This window comes from Cyprinodon tularosa, unplaced genomic scaffold (genome assembly GCF_016077235.1).
Source record: "Cyprinodon tularosa strain WSP-4 unplaced genomic scaffold, ASM1607723v1 ctg432, whole genome shotgun sequence".
NCBI classification, from domain to species: domain Eukaryota; kingdom Metazoa; phylum Chordata; class Actinopteri; order Cyprinodontiformes; family Cyprinodontidae; genus Cyprinodon; species Cyprinodon tularosa.
The window spans coordinates 127,420-152,112 of NW_024039155.1; the positions used below are offsets into that span (position 1 = coordinate 127,420).

Sequence of the window (24,693 nt, forward strand, 5' to 3'; positions counted from 1 at the left end):
ATAGTGTATCTGATTTATCAGCAGATCCACAAGTGACTTAGGGCGGGGGTCAGCAACCTACAGCTCCGGAGCTGCATGTGGCTCTTTAGCGTCCCCCTTGCGGATTTTCTCTCATTTTTTTTCAAAAATATATGAAAATCGATTTTTTTTATATGGTATGCAGGAGGTCAAAAAAATATAATGTTTTCCAGTGCTATAAATATTTGTATAATAAATAAATGTAAACAATAATTTGCATCATACCCACAGAGATCAGTGGTCATAACTTGCAACCAGCGTGGCGCGTTGCCAGGCAAACAAAGCCGCAGGTGCGTCTCAGATCATGGATCCCAAAGGGAAAAAAGGAATCATTTGTTTTCATTATCAATGCGGAAGGATTGCCCGCATTTTTGCTCTGTAAAGAGAGGTTCTTAAAAATTTTAAAGAAGAATTTGGAAAGGCATTTCAGGGGGGCGGTGAAGCGGCACACGGCCACTGCTCATCCCTTACCTCATGCTGCTATGTGACATTTGCTCCAGGATAAACATTTAATCATGAATGTTTATTATATATTTAAGCCCACATTGTCCTTTTCTATAGTAGGATAATACGCTTAGAGCCCGTGTTACTATACGAGGCATATATAAGACTTTTATATTTTTGCGGCTCTAGACAGATTTTTTTGTTTATTTTTTGGCCCAATATGGCTCTTTGAGCAGTTTGGGTTGCCGAAACCTGACTTAGGATAACGTGTACTCCATTAACAATCCATAAACAAACAATCTTTGTCTCTGGGAAAGCCTCATGACAAACACAAGAGATTTGTATAAAATAATACATAACACTGATCTTTGAAATCTGTATCGTTTGTTACACACACACAAACTTTGTGTGTGTGTTAGTTTGTCTGTTTGTTGTCTGTGTATAGGGTAACCCCTTGCTCACACTGGCTCCGGTGCGGTTACGGAGCCGATGGAGACCGCAACTCCCGCACACCCCCTCTCACACCGCCCTTTTGACTACGGTGCGGTGCGGCTCTGCGGCTCCGGCAACAGGTCCGGAGATTTAACAGAAGTTCACTTGAGTTCACGTAACTTCACGCGATAACACGGCCTAAATAAAGGATTTTTGCGAGAGCTTGTTGCGGAGGGCTCCGGCACGCCGCAAGGATAGCTTTCTTGCGGAATTTTCTGCAGCGCCGGAGTGTCTCGGTAACCGCAGCCGGACAGCTCAGCAGCCGGTGAGAGAGGTTTACGTCTTTTTAATGACTTGGAATCACTGCGGCGCCGCACCCACCGCACCGCAACGGTAAGACCGGAGTCGGTGTGAGCCTGGGGTAAGTTAAATAGCTAGGAATGGATTGTAATATTTCTACTAGAGGTGCAACTCTATCCAAGGAAGAGTCTGTTAAATTTTGGTGATGATCCACATCATAATTCAAAGGCAGGAATATTTTTAAAGGATTCTTCAACATTATTTGGCAGAGCAGTTGCCTCATAAACCAGAGTGGCAGCTGTGACTCTTGACAGCTTCAGACTCAAAGTCTAGAAGTATTATATTGAAGACAAAAACATAGTAAGTGTGAGGTGGCTTCCCTAAGCTCTGTTTTTTTTAGTTTATTCTTGGGGATGGCTACGGTGAGAGCCAATCATTTGAATATGAACTGGATAAACAAACATCAGACCATCCTTTAATGAAAAACAAGAAGCTTAAGGTACAGCACAAGCAAAAAACTATGGGCCGGATTTATCAAGATCCAATTTTGCGTGCAGTAATTTGCGCTCGCAAACTGGAATTTTGCGCGAGGGGCTGAACCATGGTTTGCGGGTGATTTAACAAGAGCGATTGCGTAACTGGTGGCAGGTGCAAAACTGTTGGAGACGCCCTATTTAAATGATGGTTTTGCGCGTTTTGTGGTTTGCGGCAAAGTAGTTTGTAGTCTGTACAAACTAGTGCATTAAGAAATTTAAATCTTACAGTGACCCCCAACAAAAAAAATAAATAAGTAAATATATATATATATATATATATATATATATATATATATATATATATATATATATATATATATATATATATACACTATATTGCCAAAAGTATTTGCTCACCCATCCAAATTATTGGAATCAGGTGTTCCAATCACTTCCATGGCCACAGGTGTATAAATTCAAGCACCTAGGCATGCAGACTGTTTTTACAAACATTTGTGAAAGAATGGGTCGCTCTCAGGAGCTCAGTGAATTCCAGCGTGGAACTGTGATAGGATGCCACCTGTGCAACAAATCCAGTCGTGAAATTTCCTCGCTCCTAAATATTCCACAGTCAACTGTCAGCTGTATTATAAGAAAATGGAAGTGTTTGGGAACGACAGCAACTCAGCCACGAAGTGGTAGGCCACGTAAACTGACGGAGCAGGGTCAGCGGATGCTGACGCGCATAGTGCGAAGAGGTCGCCAACTTTCTGCAGAGTCAATCACTACAGACCTCCAAACTTCATGTGGCCTTCAGATTAGCTCAAGAACAGTGCGCAGAGAGCTTCATGGAATGGGTTTCCATGGTCGAGCAGCTGCATCCAAGCCATACATCACCAAGTGCAATGCAAAGCGTCGGATGCGGTGGTGTAAAGCACGCCGCCACTGGACTCTAGAGCAGTGGAGACGCGTTCTCTGGAGTGACGAATCGCGCTTCTCCATCTGGCAATCTGATGGACGGGTCTGGGTTTGGCGGTTGCCAGGAGAACGGTACTTGTCTGACTGCATTGTGCCAAGTGTAAAGTTTGGTGGAGGGGGGATTATGGTGTGGGGTTGTTTTTCAGGAGCTGGGCTTGGCCCCTTAGTTCCAGTGAAAGGAACTCTGAATGCTTCAGCATACCAAGACATTTTGGACAATTCCATGCTCCCAACTTTGTGGGAACAGTTTGGAGCTGGCCCCTTCCTCTTCCAACATGACTGTGCACCAGTGCACAAAGCAAGGTCCATAAAGACATGGATGACAGAGTCTGGTGTGGATGAACTTGACTGGCCCGCACAGAGTCCTGACCTCAACCCGATAGAACACCTTTGGGATGAATTAGAGCGGAGACTGAGAGCCAGGCCTTCTCGTCCAACATCAGTGTGCGACCTCACAAATGCGCTTCTGGAAGAATGGTCAAAAATTCCCATAAACACACTCCTAAACCTTGTGGACAGCCTTCCCAGAAGAGTTGAAGCTGTTCTAGCTGCAAAGGGTGGACCGACGTCATATTGAACCCTATGGATTAGGAACGGGATGTCACTTAAGCTCATATGTGAGTCAAGGCAGGTGAGCAAATACTTTTGGCAATATAGTGTATATATATATATATATATATATATATATAAATTGGCAACCTTTATTCCCTAAGGTGGTATGTGCTGCAGTAAAAAAACAAAAAAAAAAAAACAAAGGTGTTTTGTATTGGCCTGTGACTGTGGATGAGATCCCCGCAGCATTTGGCACGTTGCTCCACAGGTGCAGGGGGAGAACCCCGACCCCGTCGGACAGCACTTCTGAAAAACAAGATTGGGAGATCCCAGCTCTCGCTGCAACCGTACGCTGGAATGACCCAGATGCAAAAAAGTGCAATGTTGCAAGGAGTTTAGTGATATCTGGTATTGCGTGGGTCCTCCTTGTGGCTGGCTCCAAATCCATTCGGAGTTCCCCCAACAGCTCCAAAATGGCAATGCTGGATAAACTATATGTTTTGATGATCGTTTCCTCGTTCATTCCAAAAATATTCACACGGAGTGAAAAAATGCGTTCTCTGCGTCTCTTTGCTTTATTTCCATGTCTCCTTCTTGCGACAATAACCGCTGCCATGTGTGCGCAATTACGCATACAGACCATTTGCACCTTCTTTTGAAACGTGTTAAATATAGAGTCAGATACCGTTAGCAAAATTGCGTTCAAGTTTGATAAATCACTTTGCGAGTGCTAAATTAATATATTTACATGTTCTCCTCCCACAAGACGCACTTTTGCGTGTAAACGCCCCATATTGCATATTCATTGCAGAAAAAGTACTAAATGGATCAGAGGCGCTATTTAGCACGTTTTAAAGACCAAATGCTTTTAGCACGCTGTTGATAGATCAGTTTGTACATTTTTTAGCGTGCACAGTGAAATAGCTCACGTTTTAATACACGCAAACCTTTGATAGATCCGGCCCTATATCGTAAAAACATACAAACTGTCGTTAAAAATAAGACGGGATATGACTTTGCAAGGCTCTCCAAAGAATTTTTCATGAAGGTTTGATATAAAGGATGAATTCTCTAAATCTGTCTTCAGTTGTTGGTGTTTTGGTTCCCACCTTTTTTACGTTTTTACCTTCCTTGTCTTTTCTACATACCTCATTTACAGTTTGGTCATCCCCACAATGATCCAATGGGAATTCCATCATTGCTATCCAAGCAAATCCAACTCTGATCCCAGTGCTTTAAAATGCATTGCTCTCATACAGTTTTTTTTTTTTCTTTTTTTGCATTTTGGAACTATTCAATCCCTGCCAGTCAGCAATTTCCATCCCATTTTGTCTTTAAAGGGGCAGTGAGACCAAATTCTATTGGTCATTTGCAAAACCTAATTCCAACAAAGCACACATTTAAACTTGATAGCATTGTTAAAATGGTTTTCTTTTTCTTTCTCAATACTTACTGACCAAAAATAATTCTGCACCTAAAAATACCCTAGGATCCATTCCATTCACAAATCTACAAGCCATCTTGTATGAACAAAATAGAACTTGGAGGGCAAACAAGGTTAAACCATAAATGGAATTATATGGTTATGATGCAAAACATGTAACAGGTTTTCGTGTTGATTTATCTGAGGTCAGGTGATAGTATTTTTGCAACTGTATGGCATACAGGCCTACCAGAGCTTTTTCTATTGAACTACTTCTATTGACACACCTAGTGGTTGAATCACATAACTTCTTTTAGTATCCATTGCTGCAGGCTCTAACTCTAAGGGCCGGATTTATCAAGATCCAATTTTTAAAGACCAAATCCTTTTAGCACGCTGTTGATAGATCAGTTTGTACATTTTTTAGCATGCACAGTGAAATAGCTCACGTTTTTATACACGCAAACCCTTGATAGATCCGGCCCTAAGAGGCTTCAGCTCTGAGACAAATAGACTGGTGCTATTGTAGCTGGACCAAAGTACAGAACTCCATTCTTCAACAGCTGCAAAGGGCTCTGTAGAAACTAGCATCATCTCCTTATTAATAATTGTATTTTCAAGAAGTCTATTTGTTCATTTCTTCCACTGTTTATGTGATGGAATACGCAATCTGGTCTCTGTTTCGGTCATCTTCTCTCCTTAAGACAAAGAGGATTGCCAGTCTGGACATTTCACTTTAGGAGTTCTCTTAAGGCCTGAGGTTCTTTGGGAATAGCTTTTATCCTACTGAGATAAAATTTAAGAAAATTCTTAGAATCTAAGAAATTCTATTTTCCTACAATGGCACCACTAAGAGCTTCTTTTAATTTTAGGATTCTTTATGAGTGTAGTGACAGGGTTTCTGTGTGTTTTTTGGTTAAACCCTTACCTTTCTCTTGAACATTGATTATCTGCAATGTGGAATCTAGCAAGGAGATCATACATTGACTTTGACGGTCATGTTAAGTTTCTTCCATTAATTGTTGTTTGTCTCATCAAGCTGGATGCCCATTGCCCTGTATCTTAGTCTTGTTAGTACCTCAAATTTTGTCCATACTTTCCTTCAACCTCTCTGTGTTCTCCCTTTGTAGAAACATGGATTCTGATTGATGGAGTGAGTGAAACAATGTGATTTATACAAGTAACCCTAAAATAACACTTCCCCCGGCTCTGCAGTGCGAAGCAAAGAGGAGCTATAAGGAGCCTGCCAAGTGAAACCAAAACAACTCCTATGAATTTATAACAGCTAAAACTGTTTCCACTTTAAATTTTTTTGGCATCAAGATATATTTAGGAGTAATGGTTGAGTATATTGAGGGGAGAGGAACTAGGTTTGTTGCTTATCTTGATGTATTTAATGTTTATTTGTTATCTTTTAATTACCTGCAGTGATATATGCATTTCTAATATACACACAAATATAATAGATGTCTAAATGTAGATAGTTTTTTAAGCAAATATACAGTAGCTGTCTTAAGTAAACTATTTTAAAATTGCAATTTTATTTTTCTCTATATTTACTGTGGTCTTGCTGCAGCGTCAGGCAAAAAAATATATCAAATCAATTAAATGCTTATTATTAATATTATTCTTATTTCTAATGACAAACTTACACATCTGTTAGACCAGGAATTTTTGCTGTTCATTCTGTGATCAAATACTTTTTTATGAAAAGTTCAAAATCATCCATTTTTAACATTACAAGTGTGATTTTCTGGACGTTTTCTTTTCTTTATCTTGCTGTTGTAGCCTATGATAAAAATTACAGAAGTGTTCACTGGTTAACAATGGGAAGCTCTGTGGTGTATGAAACACTTGGTCTAAAATGTGTCTACTGTTTGCAGTTTTCAGGGACAGGTTTTACATATTTGCCTCCATGTTTTCTGGTTCTCAAACAGAGTAATTTATTTCAGCTGAGAGGCAAATGTCTCACAGTGCTCTGATAAGGTTATCTAAGAGGAATCCCTCTAGCTCATCAAAAACAGATGGAAAAACACAGAGCGGTAGACACTTTTTAAAAGTGCAGCAATGCACAGAATTATAATATTTCCTGCTCTTCCAACCTAACATTTGAATAAGGGTGCATATTTTTAAAAGAAAACATCAATAATTAAAGGCATATTTAACTTAGCTTACACAGCCCATTAAATATAAAAGTATAGAAGTGTTGTAGTTTTATCATTTGGAAACCTAAAAAAAAAAATTATGTCTTGTCAGTACATAAATTTGCAAAAGAAGATCTTTACAGAGCTGTATTTTAAAGTTAGTGACAACAGACGATTTTAGGTTACTACCATACACAAGGTAAAAAAAAACAAACTCATAAGAGTCCAAGATAACAGTCAGCTTTTCAAGAAATGTATTTTTAGATAACACCTGTAAAATTTGTAAGGAGCGTTTAAAGTAGTTAATTGTTCAAGCAAAGGTCTTGTGAACAGAAATGCAATTTGATTTTCTGCAAAACACATTTGGTTAGTGAAAACAATAGTATTCGTGTATCAGGAGCACTTTCTGTTTTGACTTCAGATATTCACCTCATCATATGACATTTCTTATAGAGTGCATATAAAACCTAAAACAAAGAAGTAAAATAAATACATTTAAGATGTGTCAATATCCTCATTTAAATTGCAATAGTTAGACTCACATTTAAAATATTTTCAGGTCTCTATACCTGACTCAGATATCTTTACCGTGATACCATGTGACCGCTTCAGGAAGTGGTTCAGACTGCGCAAGAACTTCGAGAGGCATTTAAACAGCCTCATTACTCAGTCAAGATGTGGGAGTTTGTATGAGAGTTGCTGTTAGTTGGATAGAGTTTGGATATATTCTAAGAATAGATCGGTTGGAAAAACAACCAATCAAGTTAGTTAAAACTATTTTTGTTAGATCCAACAAGGCAATGATGAAAATCTGAGCAAGCCACTGGTTAAAGTAGTCACATTAGTGTTAAGTAGTATTGCTTTTTGATGAGCAGTTACCATTGCTTGTAGCGTCAGCTGTAAGAGGTTGTTAGTTCGAGCAAGACCTTTGAAAGTTGCGATAATACTTAACAAGTATTTTGGCTATTGTGACTAATTTATATTGGTTTCTCCTTGTACAAATATAGACTGTGTAAGAACACTGCCAAATTATTTTGGCTGGTTTAGCCAAAAGATGGATTGAAAACTTAACTTCCAACCTGATTAAAACAAAAACTGTTGAAAAACTATCATGTTTTAATAAAAACGACAAACACTTTGAATTTTGCTCATAATTGCCCAATTAGCACAAACAATTTCACTTTCTGCTTGAGCTTATTTCACTAAAATGGCACAAAAACAGTGAACCTTAAATTATTGTTCTCTTCTAAGACATTTTACACTAAAAAAAATATATACAAAATACAAAAAAATTATTATACACACCAATCATTAACAATTTCAAAGGAACTTTACTGGAAAAAAAAACAAAACAATTGCAATGACACATTCAGTTTCCAGACATCAACCCAATAAAAAACTTCTGCAAGGAGTTAAAAATTTGTGTTGTCCGGACGGATCTTCATGGAGTAATGGGACAAAAATCAGCTACAGAGTGTGTAGACCTGTTAAACAATGTAGTCTCTGCCATGACAACAAAGGTTATGCCACAAAGTATTGTGTTGAACTTTTTTTATTGACAATATAGTTATTTTCTACCAGAATTTCCAAATAAATCCTTTAAAAATCCTACATTTTGATATCCTAGTGTATTTTTCTTTCTCATTTTTTCATTCACTTTTTTTGGCCCCATTGTAAGGGCAAATTGCTAATATGCTGTTAGCAGTCAAAGAGTTAGAGGTAATAATGGTAATAATGATTTAACATTAATAATTGCAAAAATGATTAATGTAATTTATATTGGACTTTACATATATTGGACTTAAGTATCTCAAGTGCAAAAAAAAATAAAAAAAAAATAAAATATATACATATATATATATATACAGTGTTGGGCAAGCTACTTGTCCATTGTAGTGAGCTAAGCTATCAGTTACTCAACAATAAATTAAGCTTCACTACACCAAAGCTACCACCTAAAGAATTATAGCAAGCTAAGTTACACTAATGTGTTAAAAGTAGCTTAACTACATCAGAAGCTACTTAACGTTGTACCAACCTAATGTCAATTCAAAATGAGTCTGATACACTGGTTAAAATATTTATTAAAGATCAGCCAATGGCATAACACAGTGTAAACATTGCTTTATGATCAGCATATTAAAACAAAAACTAAAGTAATTACTAGTAGACAAACTAGTAAACAATCTGCTGTTATTAGAACCAAATTAAAGGTCCTGTGTAGTGTTCTACATATGGAGACATGGCTATGAGTTTGCATTCAATGGACATCTCTAGGGAAAACAAAACCCTACAAAAGACCTCAATTAAACAGTTGATTCAAGTAACAAACAAAACTGTTTACAAAAGAAGGTGAAAAAATAAAGAAGCTAATTAAGAGATACATATATATATATGACTCACCATATAATTTAATTTCTACCTACATATTTATTCATTGTATTTTTGGAGGCAATTAATTGAATGCTTATTTATTTATTTATTGAGCATTTATTTATTTATTTATTTTATATACGGTAGAGCTGTTCCTCCATAAAAAATGTTATCTGTGCACAGCCTAAAAACAGATTTATGTAAACATCCTGTCAGGTAAACTAGGCCATGAAAATACAATATCGAAGTTTCATTACTGCTCTCTAATTAGAGTATCTTAGTGGCACATAGATATGGGAGAATTATCCTGCCATAATGCAAGAGCACATAACTTCAATTAGAGAAAAGAATTTCATCTTCTTGCACTCAAAACTTATAATGCTCACACTCAAAACATGCGCTCTCTCTCAAATATTTTCTCTTCTCTCAAAAATCTTTGTTTCTTCTCTCAGATTTAAACAGATATTTTCTATATTATCACAGATATTTTTTCCTCTCGCTTGCCTCCATCTCTTCGCGCACAAACCGCGCACTGCACGGGCCTCAGTTACGCTCGCAAACCCATAGGCTCTGCTTGCGGATTTGTTTTGCTCTCTCAGACTGCAGTTGGATCGTTGCCTAGCAACCTTTCCAGCCAATAGAACGACAGCCTCGGAAAGGGTGCGCTTGTTTAACCCTACTGAGTGTGCCTGTGCTACTACGCCACTTATAAAGCGTCAGCTGTAACTGCTATTTACAGTAGTTTTGTGGCTGATTGTTGTTTAGAAATAGAAAACCTGGTTTCATTTCTTAGTTTTGCCCTGGATTTTGTAGCGTTTGTGGACGCTACGTCGCTACTTGATCAAAACAATAACGTCGCTACAGGAAAGTTACTTGATAAATAAAGCAGCGACGCTACGGTCAAGCTACTTGAAAATGTAGTTAAACTAATAGCTTCGCTACATGTAGCGGCGCTACTGCCCATCACTGTATATATATATATATATATATACACAAAAATAAAAATAACAAATGTTATTTCTGAAAGATCAATCATTGCTTTGCAGATCAATCAAGATCAATCATAGATCAATCATCGCTTTGCAGTGGTTTTATACATGCTGACTTCCTGAGCATCAGACCTGTAATGTGTTACTGAAACAATATTGGAACTTTTCTTTAATAATTAGAAATGTTATCATTCTTTTGTGTTCTTTTAAAGGCTGACTTAATCTAAAACTCTTTGCTTAGGCTTAATAACACAGGTTATTAGCAACAATATTCCAAACTTTTAACACAATTTTCCACACTAAAAATATTATTGAAAGTAAATAATGTCCCTTAGAAATGTAATATTCTGAGGACAAATGGATTGGTTAGGTGACCTAATGCTTTTTTTTAAACAAGTTATCAGAAATACCTTTATGCCATTTATCTGGTAGACATGTTCTTGGGCTTGCCTTCAGTTGAATAATTTCAAAGTTCTAATCTTTATGCTTTTGTTAAATAACCAAAGATTATTTAACATTTTTCATCAGAAAGCAGTAATTACGTAATCTCTTAAATTTTACACAAATTAGTACATTTTTAAGAATTTCCACTTGGAAGTCCTACCTTAAAACACATGAGTAAAGGCCCACATCTTGAAGGTCAGCAGGTCTGAACCAGATGGCGTCCTCCTCTTTGCTCATGCGCACACCATCAAAAGAGATTGGCTCCTCAAAGTCGCTGTGTCCGAGCCCAGAGCTGCGGTACCACATGAGGCTGAGGCCCACACTCTGTGCCTGGCTGTAGTTGGCCCGGATGTAACCATAAAACAGAGCACACTTCAGACGCACCGGCTCTCCTTGAAGCACCTGGTACTTCAGGTAATCCACTGACCAATCTGTGCAGCCGTCCACTAAAAAACAAATAGAAAACAAAAAAAATTTAATTAGTTGTAGATGCACATGATTTGGCATGAATATGAAGCACAGAACAATTGTGAACAACAACAAAAAAAGACTTCAAAAAACGTCTCCCAGTGACGTTACACAGTGTACAGTACATAAGTTGTATTTTCCTTAAAGGTATTTTGCGAATTTTTGAAAAGAACCGCCCTCTTCATGCACAACCCTGTGCCTGCTCCTGAGACGGAACACATATTAAACGCATGCGAGAATATACACAAGCCCATTTCTCCTCGTGCACGCTCTGTTTAAAAGTTGCTGTTTGCATCACTCAAACGGGCTTAGCTTCCAAAAGAAGAATTGCAATTTTTCGACTATGTTAGATTCACCACCGGTAAGTCAAAATGTGGAGGGACACGTATGACGGCCTTATGTGAACATATCTCAAGAATGATTGACAATTAGGAGGACCACTTATTATGATGATCCACCTGGAAAAAGAACATCCTACACTATACCTTTAACAAAACATGGCAGTTATAAGAACTAGTAATTGTCTGTTTTTCATTCAATTTTCCCTGCCAAAAAATATTTATAGAGATCAAACCACAAACAAAGCTCTGATAAAGTGACTCATTTATTGACCAGGGAAGTTTTTCATGGTCAGTTACAACCTTTTTATGTTTGTTGCATTTTCTAGTAATGGTATTAATCAAAGTGACTTGTCCATAAAAGATTTGAGACTTAACTTAAGCTTGGACAAAACTACTTATGAATGAAGCTCATGGTAGCCCCTGGTTGTTTAGCTGGTCAAATTAAAAACAGTTCTCCCTTTCTCAAACACTCTTTTTTGGCTGGACAATAATTCAATATATATATATATATATATATATATATATATATATATATATATATATATATATATATATATATATATATATATATATATATATATATATATATATATATTGCGATTTAATTTTATTCAGTGATGGCAATGTGACATTTGAAAACATTTACGATATACGCTGCAGTCTGTGGTTACAGTGTATGTCAGTGACTGATGCTCGGGCAGCGGGTAATTCAAGCCAAAAGAGCCGCAGCACATTGGCTAGGTGAGCGATGACATACACCATAGACAAGAAGCCCATGCTCTGCAACTATAGGCAGTGCAGCTTGTGCTTCAACACAATACATTTTAACTACAATTGGGCACCTAGGATGACAAAACGTCCCTGTTTGATTTACTTGTAGCCAGCAGCCGTCCTCACACATGGCTCAGACTTTAGCATCTGACTGTAGCATGTAGAATGTTCAAAATAAATAAATAGAACACCCTACAGTAAGTAATGTTTGAGGAATTAACTGGGGAACTTAACCCCGTAGTTTCAGAGCTGTGTTTGTTTAGCTAGTTTATTATTAGGATTTGTGTCTGAATGTCAACCCTAACCCTTAAATCCCTTAGTCACTATATAGAGTGGGGACTTTAAAGTGGTAGTAAACTCAGTTAACTGGTCGTTTGGACAAATGATCACCACTTTTCACTCCTTGTTGGTCATGTAACTCTGCATCCCCACACGGTTCCTGCACTATCTTTGTTATTTGTCACTACTTTCGGGTAGCAACCACCGTAGGCGACAGCAAGACGCTGTGACAACAAATCCCATAATGCTTTGCGAGGAGAGCTCTCCTCGCATAGCATTCTGGGATAGATAACTGCTTTTTAAGATGCATTGTGGGAAATATCATGTCCACTACTTATTCATCCACTAGACATTCGGGCACATATCTATACTGGACTAACCACTATATACAGTGTTGTGCCTGAACGCGTTCATTGAACGAAAGTTCATGAACTCGTTCATATTTTGGGCGAACGTGAACTGAACGTACTGCATTACTGCCTGATGAACGTTATTGTGAACTCGTTCATTCTGGTGTCTGTGAACGGCACACTCTCTCAGTTCAACTTCGTTCAATAGGTTGCCAGATTTCTATAGAGCCCTCCAGGCGAAACCCCGGCTAAATCACACCGTAAACAGGCCTTAATATGTAGCGGGAAAAACACCCAATCTGGCAACACCAGCTACCAGGATTCAAAACTGGATATGAAGATGAAATCTGACGCACAGTTTCAGTGTTACAACTGATAAAATAATTGCTGTCTGTGGTTCTAAAGTAGGCTATGGTGTAATTGAGCAATATATGAAAAAAAAGAAGATCTATGAACTAGTTCATTTTTTGGAACTGTGAACTTAGTTCAAAATTTTGAATTATGAACTATGAACTGAACTAGTTCATTTTAAAATGTGTGAACTGAACTTTGAACTAGTTCACGTAGAAAGAGAACTTTCCCAACACTGACTATATAGTGCCCTATATAGCGGTTAAGACGGACATTCAGACACAGCCATATTTTACAGGCTTAGTGTGTTTTTCTTCTTAAATGGATCACAGTCAATCACAGAAAAATATAGGACACAATTATAAAGAAAATCATTAGGAGAAAGAAATCCTTATTTTCTCCAATGTGATCTTAGAGGAGTTACATGGACTTGGCATAATGATGTTAAGAAATTTTTACAAAATTTTGTTGTAGGCTTTTCTGCCAGCTCCTCTATCGTTTATATAGATACCTGAATTATATCGTATAAACTGGAATCAAGGAATATATCGTGATATAAGTTTTGGCCATATTGTCCAGCCCTACCGTCATCCAGGGCTTGTGGGTAAATCAAATCTAAGGCTACGTTCACAAATGAAGTGGGAGTGTTGGCCTAGTGGTTAGAGCACTCTGGGTTCCTGAGCAAAACCCTTAACCCCACAGTGCTCCCTGGGCGCCCCACAATGGCAGCCTAATGCTCCCCAAAGGGATGGGTTAAATGAAGAGGTAAGTTTCTCCAGTTTGAGATCAATAAAGTTAAATTATTAATTTCTTCTCCATTCAGCAAGTGGTAGCTTTTATTTTTATACTTCTTTCTAAATAGCCAGATAATTGCTGAAGTATTTTAAGGTTACAGTTAAATTAAAAAAGTACCCATTATTTTTTATTTCTTAATGATTAGATTTCTAAAACCTCCATATCAGTAAGTAGAAAGGATGCTAAATAGTTTAATCTTATTAAGCCATTTCATATCATGACATGATGTTATAAAGAACTCTTAACTCTATATGAACATATTCAGTGTCATATTAGGAGGACTGCAGTTGCACTGTATAATGATGTGCAAAACACACCTGCAATCTTAACTTTCGCTGTAAACTCAGTATAAGATACAGTATATTTACCTCGGCAGAGAGGCTTACACACTTACATCCACAATTCAACATGCAGGCACTGTGACACTTGGAATTTAACTGTACAATATCCTCAAAGGTGGTGACAGGCAACTTTAACTTCGGTGGAGATACAACAACTCAGAACAGTATGCAAAACAAACTCTGTGAATGGGAATTATGCCATGCAGACTCTTGAGCAAGATGTCTACTTTTGATGGTACACAGCTCAGCAATTATGTTGAGAAAGTTTCCCCAACGTGTTTGCTTAGAGGGCTGCATGTATCACAATGAAAGAAAAGTGGCTGATACAACAGAAATGAGAAAGAATTTGAAACTTTGGCTGCATCAGCATAACAAAAATATGGATAAAAAAGCTACAGTGGTTAAAAAGACTCTGGCTCTTTACATAACGGCTTAATGACCTGCTTTTTTTTTGTAAACATATCTCCTTCACATCCTAAGCAACTAGATTTTAACCCACGGCCAGCAATCACTCTCCGACTAATTACCTAGCATTTGTTTATCCAGCAGGTGTGTGTCAGAGAGTTTGTGTAACCAGAGACTAGGAGAGGGAGACAGAGGAGGCGATGCTGTGGTGAGATAAAGTAATAAGAACCCCACTGCGTGCCGTCTGTGAGTGATACAGAGCCTCACAGGGACGGCTATGCTAGTAATTAATACTGTTAATTACCAGGGAGGTATAATGTGTGTGTAAGAGTGAGTGTGTGCGTCTGTTTTCATGAGTGTGCATTCCCTACATGAATGGTTGTCTGCCTAATTATGTCAGTAATTACCATCAGCTTTGCCACAAGTGTTTGCGTGTGTGTTTGTGTGCACTTTCACACATAAGAATGTGAAAGAAACTGAAAGTAGTTTTGCATGTGTGTGGCAGTGGGTGTAGCATTATGTATGAAACTCTGTGTCATTGTCCTCATTTATATAAAAAGCAGGGCCCTGTAGATGCAAATATATATAGGTTATGTGTTCATTTTATACAGCTTTAATGTTTTTAGCTTAACCAACAGTTGAACACTATCAGCAATATTTTTTATTAGGGAAGACAAAATATTTTTGAATGTTTATTACAATAATTTCAAAAAAGAAGTGTATCAAAAAATATGACTGCAATAGGATATGAATATGTTCAGCTAATTGTACAGAATAATACATTTAACTTATTATAATAAGAAGAGAAGATCTTTGCAGGATTATTGGGAAAGTATAGAATGTGATCTCTTTTGTTTATAATTTTTAAGAGGGTTCCACAAATCTCAAACTTTTTTAAATTAAGAAAGGACGTCAGACGTAGTATAATGCAGTTTGGGTTTAGTCACCACATTATGCATTTTGGACAAGATAAAAATGGCATTCAGACAAATATGACACAAAATATTATGACTATCTCCTTGATTTAGTGCTTTATGTAAAATCATATGCAATAAAAAATATTTGATTGATCCCTAAAAGAAATTCAGTGTTGTAACTTAAATTGTTTGCCTCTATATAAACATCTTAAAATGGATACCACTATAATATTTTATTTCTTAATTGCTGTGTGTCAGGCTTGGTGGTTGTTTTTAGGAACGCAAATGAAGAGTAGAGGAGGCAGAAATAGTTCTTGCTGTTTTAATAGTGAAGTGCATGGTACAAAAAAAATACATCCAGAAATAACAGCCTGGGAACTCAGGAACCAAAATCTACAGAAGCTTGGGAGAAACATACAGCAATAAATGAAGAGAATGCAGCACTAAGGAACTGCAGAGGAGGAGTATATATGGGAGATAGAACAAAGAGTGCAGTAATCAGTTAATTGGGAGCAGGTGTGGGCAGAAGCAGCTAGAAAGGTGTTAAGGGGAAAGAAAAAGGCCACTAGGCAGCAACAAAGACTAACCAAGGAAAACAGGGTTTTATTGTAACTAGAAAAGAAGTTAAATAAGGCTAAAGGGGAATAAAACTAATGACTACAAAATAAGGACTAACCAAGGGGAAAAGCACAAGATAAGAGAAGGGACTGGAGATAACTGAAGCCATAGCAACATACCCTAAATATAAAAGAAAGCATAACTAACTGAAATTTGACCAAGAAATAAACAATAGTAAAAATGGTCAAAAGAAATAACTAGGAAGAGTGAAACTAGGAATTTGAAAATTATATAAATCTTGACAATACAGAATTACATAAAATAAAGCATTACCAAGATCCCAAAATGAAAACTTACACACAACCAAAAAGTCCAAAATGGCAGGCTATGACACTGTTGGGCAGAGCAGTAAGATCTTTATTGATCAGATCCAACAAAACAGTGCAACAACTTGAGAACTACTTCATTTTTTCCTTCAAAATAAGAGTCTTAAACATGTTGAAGACTTTTAATGTGTTTTCATATCCTAACATTAAATATGGTCAAACAAGTTTCATCACAGCCCTACTGCTTAATAATCACCACTAGTGTTGTAATGTGCATTCACTATCTTGCATGTTTTTAAAATAAAAATATATAAATATAGATAAAATAAAATATACATTGTCATTAGTGGAATGCAACAATGTATCCAGCTCGCAGCATACAATAATGTTGTGTTCACATGTAAGCAACAATAGATAACATTTTTGTTTTGTTTAGAAGAAAATGCAACATATACAATTATTACAGCCTAAATCTCTTTTAAATACATATAACTATAAGCAGTCTGATACATATTTCACAAATACTAAATCATCAAACATTTAGATAAGAAAAATTAACTATAGTCCAGCTTCGAAAAGGAACTTGTGAATCAGATACCACCTTTAGTGTCTTTAGTGGCTAATGGTATTAATTTTCATACTATATTTGAGTTCACAAATATATCTTTAACTTGTGTTCATCCTCTACTTTTCAAAATGCTGACGCATGAAAATGTTAAATATTGTTATCGCAAGATCTCTTTACACAACGTTTTACTAATATAGAAAAAAAATAACTTGTCCTCAAAGAAACAGTGAACTAAAGACCATAAATTCTCCTCTAACTTTAAGGTGAATAGCATCAGGTAATTCCTCTGTCCTCTCAGCATATCAATCTTCTAATCAGCAGGGACATCAGAGTTTTCATTCACCCTTCTCTTTATTCACTTGTTCTACTAATGGAGATGACCTCTGCAACACTCTTCAACATCTCTATTTTTATTTTTAAGGGAAAAACAACTGTTTATCTTAGCAGGTTTTTCTGCTAATTCAAAACTAAAAAGATTTAATTCAATAGGCTAGCAAGCCAATCATTTACTTCCACTGGCAGAGGTCCGCAGTCCGACAAAGCCACTCAGCATGCACTTTTTAGTTAAACATGTAAACACACACACAAATAAGAAGAGCTTTCATTTCTTACAGGCATCCCAAGGGTATTGTCTATGGCAGTGGCATTTGGTGTGTGTCTGTGTGCGGGCATAAGTGTGCATTTTAGGGGGGGGCATATTTACGTCTGAGACTCAAAACGGTTTTATCAACTCAATTAGAGGCTGACATTTCCCACATCCCCATGCTAGGCAAGAAAATCAATGCTTCCCGCTGCAGGAATACTGCAGTCCCCACCTTTCACTCTCTCTGCTACTGACAGCTTGCATAAAACTACACACAAATACAGGAGCTTACACTTTTTTATCCTGGATTTCTGGGACGTTAAGGATTTATAGCAATTCTGCTCACCCGTCCAACAAGCCCATACTGTGGAAAAAATGTATCCCTACGAACACATTCCCATATAGCTGTCGGCCTTAAAATTCCTACTGCAGCGCTGTGGGCTGCAACGCTTTTTTACCTGTGATTGCTACATCACATGATATATAGGGTATAGGTAGAGTGCAGTCGGTGCACAGAAACTCCAAGGTGGGGATATCATAATTCTGGAAAATGTGCAGGCGCGTGAGCATCGCAGAAACCTTATTAGATTCAGTGGCAGGACAGACCTGTCCGTCACTGTGTGACACTAAACCAAGCCAATAAATACATACCCTAGAGCTTGAATAAATTTAGTCCCACACACACACACTTGAGGAGTCACTGGAAGAAATGTACACCCACCAAAGCCAAACTTCCAATCATGGAATGGGCATTATGTCACTTCTTTCAACTGCTGCTTTCCTTTCCTCTCCTCTGTTTTCATCTTCCCATGAGCCTTTTGGGAACATTACTTTTGCATTGTTTCTCTTGTATATCTCTTAGCACTCTGGAGGAATTCTATCTCTTCTGATCATTAATGATAAACTCATAAGGTGAAATTATTGGATGTGCTGTGGTAAATTGGCGTCTTCTGTGCATCAGGACATGCAAAAAAAAAAAAAAAGCTTTTCATTTTCAGTCTTTGAATCTCTTCCTAAATGTTTATGTACAGTCATCATTAAAAGTAATATCATATAATCACATCAATCATGGGGTGTTACTGAGGAATTTAAACCATTCTGATTTTGGGACACATTACAGATGAAGAAAAAACCCATGAAAAGGTAAATTAAATTAAAGACAGTTTAGCACATCTATATTTACAACATCAACTTTAACTCAGTTTAACAGCTGGACCTAGGAAACTTGGGACACGTTTGCACTTAAACAGTAAAATAACTCCCAAAAAAAATTACAAATGATGTGGCAGTAGATAAACGGCTGTCGTAAAGCTTTTGTTACAGCCTTCCAAAGCCCACACTAAAGTTGAATACAATGAATATTTGGAATATGTATTAAATAAGTAGTTCACAAAATACCCTGAGGTATTGCTGAGGAAATGTGCAGAAATCTAATAAGAGGTATACCCCAAACTGGAAGATGGCAACAAAATTGTGGGTTTTCTCTGTTAATTGCTAGTGAACATTTAACTGATATTAATGGGGATGCATATATATCTGTGAGTTTCTTAGACTTTGTATTGATTAGAGCAAATTAACAATAGATTTAAACTTCAGTTCCCCTTTTCGACACTCATTGAAGTTGTACTTTCTCTCACTTCCTCCAACAGAACAGTTCACCTTAAAAAATGCTGCTTACACAACCTTTCTTTTCAAAATGCCTAACTTCATCTACATGGTTCAGTTCACATCGTGAGTCTTCTTTTAGTCATGATACTTTTTAGAATTTTATAAAATTAAGATCTTAGAATGATAACACTTCAGTCGTTCTTTTCAATGTGAGTCAGATATTTTTTTAGAATTGACATGTTATTCAATCAGTAACAGAAACAAAAAATAGCAATTGACATTTAAATGTTAACAAGTTTTCAACCTTTATAAATTTTCATAACCTTTGTGATTATACGTCGACTTACAACTAGTGGAATGACACCTCTATCATGGCCTGAGGGGTATCGGTATCACTTTCACCGGAACCAAGACACTTTGAAGAGGGTGGCAGTAACCCTGCCACACAAACAACTAAAAATGTGCAGACTGCTTTACGGCATACATCACCTCCCCCTTTCCCCATTTGTTACAAATACGAAAGTTGATGCGACTACAGTTTCCTGAGACACTGTATATCTGTGCAAATTGTGCAGGGTTAACATTCAGGCAATGCGGCAGCTTCCTGCTGGGTGAAGTGGGGGTGCATGAATATGGTACAAAACCAGCCTTGTTGTTTGATTAAGCTCTGAATCATGTAATAAAGTGTGGATGATAGCAAGAAAGAGGATTATAAATGAACAGAGGGATTTTTGGTTTTTTCCAATTTTAAAATCATTTTGGATGGAATCTGACGTGATAGGACAGCAGCTACAAAGCTGCATGGCCGGCTGGGTCCAGAATTACAACCTCTGAGTTGTCCAGATGAAAGTGTACTTAACTTAATTAAGTCGGCTTGTTCACTAGTCGACTTTTTGGTGAATGCCCTAATACATGTACACCAAATTGCAGCGTTTACGTATCAGCACACAGTCAACTTTGTCAGTATGTAAGTGTTGGTAGGCTTCCAAGCTTTTTGAATTAGAGTCATTGCTAACTAATGTAAATAAAGGCTGACCTTATTCCACTGGTTATCAGGAGCAGAGATTGTGTGGTGGAAGTAAACGACAAATACCCTTGAAAATTGTCTGTAGAGGTTCAAGCCTGCCTGAAGGCACTACCGATCCTCATTTGGATAATGAGGCAGAAACGCATACAGAAATGTAGAAATGAATGAATGCATAAATAGATGAATGCATTGATGAAATATGAATGCATGAATGCAGACATTCAGTTTTGACCCTCCATATAACATAACCACATGGTCTTGCAGTTTTTTTCATTACATTCATTTTAAAAAATGGTTTTATCCAAGTGACTTACAGTAAACACTAACATCATTTTATGCTGGACTGATGCAGAAAAGGGGATAAATGTGAAACCAGATATAAAGCAAAAGACAACAACTATAAATAAATCAAGATTTACAGATATGGGTACTGCTTGAGCCATTCTAATGCAATTGTACGGTATCTTGTTACAGTGGAAAACCAAACTGCATGTTCCTCATACAAACTTAGATCATTAATATTTCGGAAAGCAGTCTGCTTAAAAACTTAACATTCTTAAAAATGGAAAAAAAAGACATGTGCTAGTTCTAACCTTCTTTCACACTGGTATATATATATATAATTAGCAATAAGCAGAATATGCCAAAACTACATGGTTCTGACTTTATGCAAGATGAATGTCAAAACCTTTAAAGGGGGTGCTATCCTTTCTTGTAAATTGATCCAGATACTGTTAATGTTAAACTGTCTTTTATAAAAAAATAAATTAAAAAAACATTGTTGAATGAAAATTATCCAGTTGGACAACTCAAAGTAAACAGTGATTAAAGAAACAAACCTGCAAAAGGCTTCTTCAATGCCTTTTTAACAATGTTCCTCTACCTGCCAGATTCTGTTAGCAAAACACAAAAATCTGTATTTACTTACAGTACTTAACTTACAATTATATTTTTTTAATACTTAGAGAGTTTTTTTGTTTTCTTTTTACGTAAGAATAAGGTTTCAGGCTAAGAGCTTTAGACCTACTAATGATTTTTTGTGATTTAGATCTGAGTTCAGAAATTGCTATTTTTATTTGGCGTGTTGCACAAATCTAATTCCATCCAAATTTTCATATCCCTAATAAAATAATGCACACTGAAAAATATGGATGAGAGGCCTGTCTCCCTTGTCTTGCTACTTCGTAATTCTGTGTGCAAAAATTATATTTTTTCAGAGTTTATCATTATTCATTTATATGCAAATGAGAAGTAGCCTACAGATAATTTCCCTCTAAAGACGATGATTGACGTTTGCTCTCCATCCTCAAAATACAGGTAGATTAAGAACATCAATATACTTTTAATACATTTTCTTCATTTTGCTCCTATATCTAACTTTCAATGATTCCCTTAAAGACCATTACTATCACCATTATGCCAAAAAAATGCATGTATAAATATAATTTTTTTTTTTTTTTTTTTAACTAAATTAGTTGAGATGGAGTTGAGTATAGACATGGTGAATTTACCTATATTAAGGTATCCAAATATTTTTTATAGTTTCTATACCTCAACATTTTTCTCTCAAGCATTGCATTTTCTTTCAAGTGTTGCTACACATTGCCACTTGGCTAGCTTTTTTTTTTTTGTTCTTTTTTTTCTCCTTCATTTTTTTCATTAGCTAGACATTTGGCTCAAGGTTGCCACACGTTAATTGAAGAATTCCTGAAGTAAAAATGTCTTAAAGCTTTTTGTATTTTGGAGCATTTTCACTACACTGGCAAAATTTAGAAATAAGTAAAAAAAAAAATTCAAAATTAAGTGTATTTACCCTTAACTTGAAAAGGTAAATAAGATAGTTTGCCAATGGAATGATTATTTTTACTCTTAAAATAAGATATTTAGATAACATGCACTTGAAATAAGACAAAGCAACTGTGTTTTCTTATTTTAAATTTAAATTGACCTGTTCCATTTGCAAAACGTCTCTTTTACCTCCTCAATCCAACGACAAATGCACTTATTTTAAGAAAAAAATTACTTATCTAGGTTTCGATTTTTTCCAGTGTACCTGATACATCCTGGAAGAACGATTCTTACCTTCAGCTCATTTGCACATGCGCAACCAGATATACATCTGGGTTTCCATAAAAAATGTTATTATGGAACTAAAATTACTTATTTCTATCCTTAACTCACAAAATAATGCTTATATACATATCTATAAAAAAATTGCTTTATTTGAGACAACTTTGATGCTTTTTATATTTTCTCCTTTAAACTGCTTGTCTGATGTCATCATCAGACATGCTCGGAGCAGTCCGGCAAAATATGATTAAACCATGTTCATCTGCATTTTAGTTGTCTTTCTTTAGGTTACGCACTATAAACCATATGGTTAACACAAAAGGAAACGAAAGATTGATGCTTAAATCCAAAGCCGAAAAAGTTAGCTCCCAGAAGTAGCGTAGGATCCCATTTCCGTTTCAGATCGGGTACAGCAGAATGATGAAACACAAAGAATTTTAAGGCATTTATTTTCCCGGGAAATACATTATTAACTTTAACATATTATATTTTAGTACTCTTACTACTTTGGGAAGGGAAAAACGTAATTTAGGTATTTTTTACAAAATAAAATCGAGGTGAAGATAAAGTAAAATAATATCTGGTTGCACATGTGCAAATGAGATGATGGTACAGCAAAAATCTAGAAACAGAAAAAAACACGTGTAACTATAAAATTGATAATAGTATTTTTGATGCACAATGTTGATAAAATAGGTTTATACACACTTGCTGCAGTAAATCCCATTGTTTGCAGAAGCCAGCATAAATAGGTTGTTTGTAAGAAAATGCCCTGATATTGATGTAGATATGATATTTTTAAAGTGTTCTTAGTTCACTTTGAAGCAAACTAAAGTGATTAAATCTTACAGAAGCATATACTCTAGAAGAGGGACACTAAGACGGTTATAACTGGGGCAGCTGTGGCTTCATAGCATGAGTAATTGCCTTGCAATTGGCAAGTTGTGAATCTGATGTTGGCTCCCTCCCCTGCCATAGGTCAGTGTCCCTCTGAGCAATGCACTTAATTCAAAGTTAGGTATAGATGCATGAGTAGGAGTATGACTGGGTGAATGTGGCCCTGGAGTAAGCGACTAATCAGAGGTCTTAATTTGTCATTGTTCCTCAAGGGTACAGCGACATTTTTAGCAGGTCAAATCAATATTAAACAATATGAAACAAAAAAGTGCAGGCAAATAGTTGAGTAAAAAGAAAATAAATACAATTTTTAAAAGTTATAAAAAGAACTGCAGTTAAAGGGGAACGCTGTTTTTTTTTTTTACATTGGGCCCTTGATTTTACGAAAAGATGACAATGTAATTTATTTCCATATACCATAACTAATTAAGTCAAATGTGTGAAAGGAACTCATTAAACCACAAAAACAAGGAATATATTTAATCATGTTGCCTGCTTTATCTTTACAATGAGCTTTCAATTCCCTTAAAATATACTCATAAGGCCAAAAAAAAAAAATTATGTCATATTTAATAATTATGTTGCAGTCATGCCGCATCTCAGCTATCATGACTGCAGGTTAGCCAAAGGGACATTTGGTATAATTTTCCTCATCTTCTCCATGGCTGCGACATTGTCCACCTGTGTTTACTTTTCTGGACAGAATCTTACTTCCCTTGGCTTTCTATGCAGGGCTCTCCATGGGTGACTGCCTTTCTGAGATTGCTGAACAAACTACTTAGCAGAAATAAAGTGAAAGTGTTAGTTTTGTCACTAATTACCCCTTAACATCCGCATTTTGGCAAAATCTCAGCATTATTCCTTAATCTATCTATTCTTTACTTTATCTTTTTAAGTATTTTCACATGATAATGATTAGTAAAATAATGCTTTTTTTTGTTAAGTAAAAAAGAAAATTAATATATATATATATATATATATATATATATATATATATATATATATATATATATATATATATATATATATATATATATATATATATATATATATATATATATATATATATATATAAAATATGAATAGCATGTTTGTGTATGTATTTATTTTCTCATTAGTCGGTAAATCCATCCAATATCTTGACGCATGACATAAATCAAATCTTCAATTTCTGGGTAGCCAGCTCGGTTATTTTCCTTCTTGGTCTTATTTGTTGTTCTTGCAATCTAAACTGTGCTGTAATGCAAAACAATGCTGCATTAAACCACTGAGCCTGCACCTGAGGACCATAGAAAGGATATCAGAGCAATATGGGAAATGCAGTAAATCAAATTTCTGTTGGTGGATGTTGACATTTGCATACATATTGGCAGAATAATTTTCAAATGCAATGTAGAGTTTTAAGGGATAAACTGAAAAATAATACCCAAACTAAAGCAAATCCTTAGCTATGAGATTTAACTCA

General features: G+C 36.2%; 1 protein-coding gene across 1 annotated transcript in view; it reads right to left on the reverse strand.

Moving 5' to 3' along the window:
• LOC119792840 (interleukin-1 receptor accessory protein-like 1-A) overlaps nt 1-24,693 on the reverse strand; it is a gene marked incomplete at its 3' end in the record, with an annotated part of 224,291 nt that overhangs the window by 76,069 nt on the left and 123,529 nt on the right. Inside the window, exon 3 of the mRNA XM_038299665.1 lies at nt 10,734-11,019. Within this exon, the coding sequence (XP_038155593.1) occupies nt 10,734-11,019 (286 nt within the window). The remainder of the gene's footprint in view (nt 1-10,733; nt 11,020-24,693) is intronic.